At 39.6% G+C, this 8,923-nt stretch overlaps 1 protein-coding gene across 1 annotated transcript in view; it reads left to right on the top strand.

The window, feature by feature from the left end:
* The first annotated feature begins 8,546 nt into the window (after positions 1–8,546).
* LOC101585407 (histone H3.3-like) overlaps positions 8,547–8,923 on the top strand; it is a 5,813-nt gene continuing 5,436 nt past the window's right edge. Inside the window, exon 1 of the mRNA XM_012517588.1 lies at positions 8,547–8,897. Within this exon, the coding sequence (XP_012373042.1) occupies positions 8,547–8,897 (351 nt within the window). The remainder of the gene's footprint in view (positions 8,898–8,923) is intronic.

Genomic DNA, 8,923 nt, shown 5'->3' with positions numbered 1-8,923 from the left:
CTTTATACCAAAGCTTTGGCCTTTGACATGACTGTATCGTCCTGGGAAAAAGTGAGACTAACACAGTGGCCTAGAAAAGAAGGGACAGCTCTAGTGATCAAAAAGATTTTGAAAAAAATTAACAAGAACGTCTAAAAAATTAAGAAGTTTTGAGAATCATTGTGACTGTAATGTGGATGGAGAAAAACCTTCCTTGTAAGTTGAAAACTTTCACCTAGATACAAAAATACAATGTGCAAATGTAATCCATTAAAATTTGAACGCCTGCTTTCTCCTATATCGACATTTGACATTAACTGTTGCCTATCACATACATATTAAGTCTAGCATTCACAAAAGGCAATAAATTTTAGTGATCATGAAGCATTTATAGCTGGGAAGTTTTTCTTTCATTTTTATTATAAAAGCAAAATAAATTCATGCCAAGAAAGTCAAACAGAACAGAGGGGACTAAACTGAAATGTAAAGGTTTGATGCTTATTTCAGATCCACAAAGGAACTGCCATGTTAAAGATATTTTGATTCATTTTTCATACAATCATAAGAAAATCTTATTTGCTGATTTTTTTAATGTATTTGGTACAGGGTCTCGCTACACAGTACAGACTCATAGTGATCCTCCTGTCTCAGTCTCCCCAGCGCTGAGATTCAGGCATGTGCCACCAGGCCTGGTCTCAGTGGCCTATTCAGTGCACCCCAGGGAGGGGCCCATGGGGCATATGGTGCCTGGGATCAAACCCCAGTCCCTGCAGGCACTTAGTCAGGGAGCTGTCTCACTGGCCCTTCCTGATGTTTTTATGCAAATATTGCCTATTATAGTTTTACAATGGCTTTTTTCATTAGGTAACAGGTATTGAGTATCTTTCCATTCAGCTTCCCCCCACCTCTCAGAGGTGTTATAGTTTGTGTCTAGTTATCCCCCCAAAGCCTCATGCAGTAATGGGGAAGACTTCTGGAGTTTATGATTAACTCATGATCCAGTGCTAGGATTATAGGTGTGAGTGCTACACCCAGCCTGGGTGGATAGCCTGAATGCAACATAAGGGAGACAGACTTGCTCTCTGTTGCTGTTACTTCTCCCTTTTGTTCTTGCTGTTTTCTGCTGCCATGCATTTCTGTCCTCTGCTATGTGCCAGTCTGCCTTGGAGCCAGCTGAGTATGGACTAAAACCTCCACAAACTGTGAGCTAAATAAGCCCTTCCTTAATTTTGGGCATCAAGTGTTTTGTCACAGCAAGGAAAGAGAAGCAACTAAGATACCCTGTAATTCTAGGGAATGAACCCAAGACCTTGCACCTGCTAGGCCAATGTTCTATCACTTAGCTAGATTCCCCAAGCCTATATTCAGCTGTGCATAGCTCTACAATAATGCACTCAATAGAGATGCAAGGGAAATTGTAACTAGTCTCATATGATTGGCCATTTACAAGAAATTATAAAGGATTTTTAAATGTAATAAAAATTCTAATCCTATATCTCCAATACTAGTATATTTTTAACACTGTTCAAAGATGAGACAAGTGAGTCTGGGCATGGTGGTGCACATCTGTAAGCCCAGCACTAGGGAAGCACAAATCAGGAGGATCACTACAAGTCCAAGCTGCATAGTGAGACCCTGCACACATACTCACCAAAAAAAAAAAAAAAAACAAAACCCTAAAAAGAAAAGATCAGACAGGGAAGCATAATTGGGTCTCATAAGTAGAAAGCTACAAAACTTAGGAAGTCCTGGCACTCTGAGAGCCAGCTGCAAGATAAGTGCAACTTAGTCAGACAATCATGCTTTACTTACTCTCAAATTCCAGAGAGTTATCACTTCAAGGACACCTCTGCCCAGTCTCAGACAATGATTGATTCTTCCCCCACATTTAACAATAGTAAACTTGTCAATTTCTGTAAGAGTAAATTCTGCCTATCAAGTAATGACAAAGACTTGTGTAACCTACTATAGAATGTTATGCTATCTGCCTTTTTGCACTTCCCTCCGAAACTTGACTATAGAACCCAAGACACTACTGGTAATTTGAACCTCTGGGTTCCCCAGTTCGTTAATGTAATAAACTGTCTTTCAAAGTTCTTCTGGTGCTGTTGTCTTCTGTTTGGCCTGGTCCTGAATTTCATAGCAAAATGCCCAAGAAATATTAATATGTCACACAACAACATGATGAATAGATATATACACTCTTTCCACTAGAACACAAGTCTTATGGTATCAAGGGCTCTTGCCTGCTTTGTCCACTGATGACCATTACCAGCATGTAGTACCATGCTTGACACCTTGGGTGCCAAATAAATGTTTGCCATTTCCGGGTGAATATATCTTCATATGTACCTATCGAGATATTTAAAATTTTTCTATATATTGACCAACCACCTTCCAAAATAATGGTCTCACTGTTACTCCTATGGGGGAGTGTTTTAGTTTCTTTCAATCAACTGGAACTTCATATTTATATTTATTTATTTACTTATTTATTTTTGTATTTTAGGGAAGGGTCTACAGGGTCTCATTACTAGATCAGACTAGTAGTGATACTCCTGTTTACAGCCTCCCAAGAGCTGGGATTACAGGTGTGCACCACCACGCCCAGTCTCAGTTGCTGTCTCAGCACACCCCGGGGTTGGGGCCAGCATGGCAGGCCGGGGATCGAATCCCCATCCCCTGTGCTAATCCACTGAGCTATTTGGCCAGCCCTGGAACTTCATCTTTAAAGTTCTGCACAACAGAAAGAAGAAATGTTTGTGTATTTATTTCCTATTGCTACTATAAAAAGATGCCCCAAATTTAGTGGCTTAGAACAACACAAATTATTGATCTTCCAGTTCTAGAGATGAGATGTCCAAAATGGATCAGTTAGGATGCTCCAGAGAAGAATTTTTCCTTTTTTGCCTTCTTAGCTTTTAAAGCTGCCTTGCTCGGCTCATGGCTCCTTCCACATCATTCCAACCTCACTTTCCCCATCACATCTCCTCTGAAGAGACACTCCTACCACCGTCTTTCCCATATAAGTACTCTTGTGATTCTACTGGACTCACCTATGTAATCCAATATCATCTCCCTGTATCAAGATTTTTTTAGCTCATTCACATCTATAAAGTTCCCACTTTATAGTGATCATAGTAACATACAGGTTCTGGGCATTAGGATATGGACATCTTTCAGGGACCATTCTATCTATCACAGTTTGGGGTCAGGTTTAAATTTCACCATTATATCTGACCGACCCCAGGCCCTGCGAGTGTGGGGGAGAGCTGCTGCTCTGTCCTTCACCCGCCCACCGCTCCAAGCCCAGACCCACCACATGAGAGAGGCCTCTCCCTGCCAGACCCAGCATAGCCTGCCCTCTGAGTGAGATCTTCCACCATGCCTTGGGCCCACTCCATATCTGACCAACCCCTGGCCCTGTGAGTGTGGGGGAGAGCTTCTGCTCTGTCCTGCGCTCGCCTGCCGCTCCAAGCCCAGGCCCACTGCATGAGAGAGGCCTTTCTCCATGTTTTCCAGACCTCCTCTGCCCAGCCAGACCCAGCACAGTTCATCCTGTGAGTGAGAACTTCCACCTTGCTTTTGGGAATCCTGCATACCCAACAAAGTACAGCCCCAGTGAGTGTGTGGGAGAGCTTCTGTGCTCTCAGCCCCCACTCCTCGTACCCCTCCAGATGCATCCCAGACCTGGCACACAGGCTTGGGGTAAAAACCTGCAGCTAAAGTCCCTGCAGTGAGGCTAGGGTCAAAGCCACATGCTAATCCAGGAACAGATCATCTTACCAGATGGGTACAGTAGGCCCACCTCCAAGGGCAACAACAATAAGCAGCTGAGCACAGTAGCCAGACCCAAGCCAGGCACAACTGCATGAACTAGGACTTGGTATATCAGTACCCGAATTTCATTAAATGATAAGGACATAATTGCACCAGAGATCTAAGCCAAAGGTCAGAGGTCAGTGCTATATGAAATGATAAAGAAAAGGAGTAAAATGCAATCTCAGGCCTCAAGCCCAACCATAACAAGTGCAGAGGACACTAGCTCAACTGAAATAAATGAATCAATAGCTTTGGAAGTAAACAAACAACAGCAGAAAGATACAGAGGAATGCAGAGCAGAATTAATTTCTGGAACAAAAAAAAAAAAAAAAGAAAACTCTGAATTCATAGCATCTAAACTTAAGAATTGGAGCTGGGGAGATGGCTCAGTGGAATAAGCGCTTCCCTGGCAAGCACAGGGCCTGAGTTCAATCCCTGGTTCCACCAAAAAAAAAAAAAAAAAAAAAAAAGATAAGTAATATTTTCAAAACAAAACAAAAACAAATAAGTAAATAAACTTAAGAATCAAATGCAGAAACATATGGAGGAAACACAATGCCCACCAAGAACAAATGCAGTGGACACTAACTTAGCTGAAATATATGAATTAGTAGCATCAGAAGTAAATAAGCAACTGCAGAAAGGTTTAAAGGAATTCAGAGTAGAATTAGTGTCTGAAATGAAAAAAGAAATCTCTGAATTCATAGCACCTGAACTAAAGAATCAAATACAGAAACATATAGAAGAAACCTAATCTGTAAAAAACTCTGCAGTAAAAGAATTAATAACTGTTTCTAAAGAGGACATTGATAAAAAAAATACAGGAGATTTAAAAAAATGATGGATACATTGAATGAGCAATACAGGAAAGAAATAGATCTCATGAAGCAGAGTCAAAGAGAGAGAGAAGAACTTAAAATCTCAATCACAAGCCTGCAAAACCGTTTGAGTGAAAGTGAAGATAGAGCTTGAGATCTTGAAGATGCTGATGCAGCTAGTGAAAAGGTAAGAAAAGATATTTTAAAAACAACTAGGATTAAAAAAAAAAAAAAGAAAAGAAAGAAAGAAAGGAAAGGAAAACAGGCCGGGGAGATGGCTCAGGGGAAAAGCGCTTCCCTGGCAAGTGCAAGGGCCTGAGTTCAATCCCCAGTTCTGAAAAAAAAAAAAAAAAAAACTAGGATGTAGGAAAAAAATAATTCATGACCTACAAGACGATGCAAAGATGAACAATGTGACACTAACAGGCATCAATGAGAATGAAGGGGTCAATACAAATGATATAAAAAGAATATGGGCAGAAGTAATAGCAGAAAACTTTCCAAATATGAGGAAACAATCTGATATTCAGGTAACTGAAGCAGACAAAACTCAAAACAACTTCAACCCAATAAAAAACACACCAAGACATATAACAGTCAAGATCCCAGAAATCCAACACAAGAATAATATACTGAAAGCCACTAGAGAAAAGAAGCAGATCACACTCAAAGGAAAACCCATCAGAATTACAGCCGACTTCTCTTCACAAACCATGAAGGCAAGAAGAGCATGGAGCAGAGTAATTCAAGCCCTCTATGAAAACAAATTCCAACCCAGACTACTATACCCTGCAAAACTCCTTTCAAGTTTGATAGAGAAGTGAAATACTTCCATGACAAAGAACAACTAAATAATTTCATGATGGCAAAGCCAACCCTACAAAGACTAGTGAAAGGTGCTCTAGAGAGGGACCAAAATGATCAGAACTCCACCAATGAGAACAGAAAAAACCCACTAAATAGGACAAACAATTAAACACAGGAGAAAAAAAGAGTTAAAAGCAGCATTTAAATAACATGTCAATCGTAAGTCAACACATCACAATTATAACCATCGATCAAATGGACTCAAGTCACTAATTAAGAGAAATAGATGGGCACAGTGGATTAGGAAACAAAACCCAACAATATGTTGTATACAAGAAACACACTTAACTCATAAAGAAACTCATAGGCTGAAAGCCAAATGATGGAAAACAATACTATGTGCCACAGCACTTCAGAAAAAAGCAGGGGTAGCAATCTTGTTCTCAGACAGTCTCAACTTCAAACCAAGAATGATCAAACGAGATAAAGAAGGCCACTATATACTAGTTTGGGGAAAAATTCAAGAGGAAGAAATAACAATCATAAATATGTATGCACAAACACAGGAGCACCCAACTATATAAGACAAACCTTAATAGACATGAAAAATCTAATATCCAACACAACAATCTTAACAGGAGACCTTAACACCCATTTATCCCAAAAAAGATAGATCGACCAGACAAAAAATTAGCAAAGAAGTAGCACAATATAACCAGAGCTTGGAACAAATGGGCTTGGTAGACATATACAGAGTGTTGCACCCAACCACAGCAGAATACACATTTTTTTCAGCTGCACATGGGTCATTTTCTAAAATAGACCACATACTATTACATAGGTCATGCTTAAGTATATGCAAGAAAATAGAAATTATCCCATGCATATTATCTGACCACAGTGCAATGAAACTGGAAATAAACAACAAAAGAAACCAGAAAAAGCCCTAAATACATAGAAATTAAAAAACACCCTACTCAGCAATCAATGGGTTACAGATTAAATTAAACAAGAAATTCAACAGTATCTACAATTCAATGAAAATTCATCCACAACTTATCGGAATTTATGGGATGCAATGAAAGCAGTTCTCAGAGAGAAGTTCATAGCTGTGAACTCACACATTAGGAAAACAGAACAAGAACAAATAAACACTCTAATGCTGCACCTCCAACATCTAGAAAAGGAAGAGCAAACCAAACCCAGAGCCCAAAGACAGGAAGAAATCATAAAGATTAGAGCAGAAATTAACTCAATTGAGATGAAGAAAATAGTTCAAAGAATTAATGAATCAAAAAGCTGGTTCTTTGAAAGATTAAACAAAATTCATAAGCCCCTAACTAACCTCATCAAAAAGAGGAAAGAAAAAATTCAAATACAAGCAATAAGGAATGAAAAGGGTATAACTACTACAGACCCAGTGGAAATTCAGAAGATTATCTATAGCTACTTTAAGAATCTTTACTCTCACAGAATAGAAGCCACAGACAAAATGGACAAATTCCTAGAAAGGTACAAATTACTGCAACTGAATCAAGAAGATATAACCACTCTCAATAGCCCAATAACAGCCAATGAAATATGAAATGTAATAAAGAGCCTGCCGACAAAGAAAAGTCCAGGTCCTGATGAATTCACAGCTGAATTCTACAAGAAATTCACAGAAGATATAATCCCTACACTCCTCAAACTCTTCAATGAAATTGAAAAGGAAAGAGTTCTCAAAAATCATTCCTGGAGGCAAGTATTATACTGATACCAAAAACCAGGGAAAGACGCAACTAAGAAAGAGAACTACAGGCCAATCTCCCTCATGAACATAGATGCCAAAATCCTCAATAAAATCCTAGCAAATAGAATGCAGCAAATCATCAAGAAGATCATACACCATGACCAGGTAGGATTCATTCCAGGGATGCAAGGATGGTTCAATATTTGAAAATCTATAAATGTAATACACTATATCAATAGAGTGAAAACAAAAAACCACATGATCATCTCAATTGATGCAGAAAAGGCTTTTGACAAAGTCCAACACTCATTCATGTTCAAAGTCCTACAGAAAACTGGAATAGAAGGCCTCTACTTCAATCTGATAAAAGCCATCTATGACAACCCAATGGCTAATATAATTCTCAATGGGGAAAAACTGAAATCTTTTACTCTCAAATCAGGTACAAGACAAGGATGTCCTCTATCACCCCTCCTATTCAATATAGTTCTGGAATCATTAGCTACAGCCATTAGACAAGACAGAGAAATAAAAGGAATTAGAATAGGTAAAGAAGAAGTGAAACTATCATTATTTGCAGATGCGGGATATATGATACTTTATTTGGAAGACTCAAAAAATTCCACCAAGTACTAGAATTGATAGACAAAATCAGTAGCATAGCAGGATACTAAGTCAATACCCAAAAGTCAATAGCATTCTCCTACACAGATAACAAACAAACTGAGAGGGTAATTAAAGACTCAATACCTTTTACAATAGCCCTGCGAGAAATGAAATATCTTGGAATTCATCTTACTAAGAAAACAAAGATCTTTTCACGGAAAATTACAGTACTCTTAAAAAAGAGATCATAGAGGATTTCAGAAAATGGAAAGATGTTCCATGCTCCTGCATAGAAAGAACCAACATCATGAAGATGGCCATACTCCCGAAATTGTTGTATAGATTTAATGCAATCCCTATTAGACTACCACCAACATACCTCCCAGACCTAGAGAAATTTTCCTAAAATTTATTGGGAACCAGAAAAGACTTAGAACAGCAAAGGCAATCCTGGCCAACAAAGACAAAGCAGGAGGCATTACAATCCCTGACTTGAAATTATACTACAAAGCAACTGTAATAAAATCAGCATGGTATTAGCAACAAAATAGACCTGAGGATCCATGGAATAGATTAGTAGATGCAGAGGCCTCTAAGAACGCACTCAGCCACCTGATCTTTGACAAAGGGGCCAAACACATTTACTGGAAGAAAGATAGTCTCTTTAACAAATGGTGGTGTTTGCAGCCGCCGCCGAGCTGCCGTCACTGTCTAACGCCAGTGCCGCCTCTCGCTCGCTGAGCTCCAGCCAAAGGAGAAAGGGGTAAGGAGGTCCCAGTACCATGGCTCGTACCAAGCAGATTGCCCGTAAATCCACCAGTGGTAAAGCACCCAGGAAACAACTAGCTATAAAAGCTGCTCATAAAAGTGCGCCCTCTACTGGAGGGGTGAAGAAACCTCATCGCTACAGGCCTGGGACTGTGGCACTCCGGGAAATTAGACGTTATCAGAAGTCCACTGAACTTCTGATTTGCAAACTTCCTTTCCAGCGTCTGGTTCGAGAAATTGCTCAGGACTTCAAAACAGATCTGCGCTTCCAGACTGCAGCTATTGGTGCTTTGCAGGAGGCAAGTGAGGCCTATCTGGTTGGCCTGTTTGAAGATACCAACTTGTGTGCCATCCACGCCAAACGTGTAACAATTATGCCAAAAGATATCTA

Source organism: Octodon degus, unplaced genomic scaffold (genome assembly GCF_000260255.1).
Source record: "Octodon degus isolate 3935 unplaced genomic scaffold, OctDeg1.0 scaffold00195, whole genome shotgun sequence".
Taxonomy (NCBI): Eukaryota; Metazoa; Chordata; class Mammalia; order Rodentia; family Octodontidae; genus Octodon; species Octodon degus.
The sequence above is the reverse complement of the archived record's forward strand: the minus strand, read 5'-3'. Positions and strand labels throughout refer to the sequence as shown.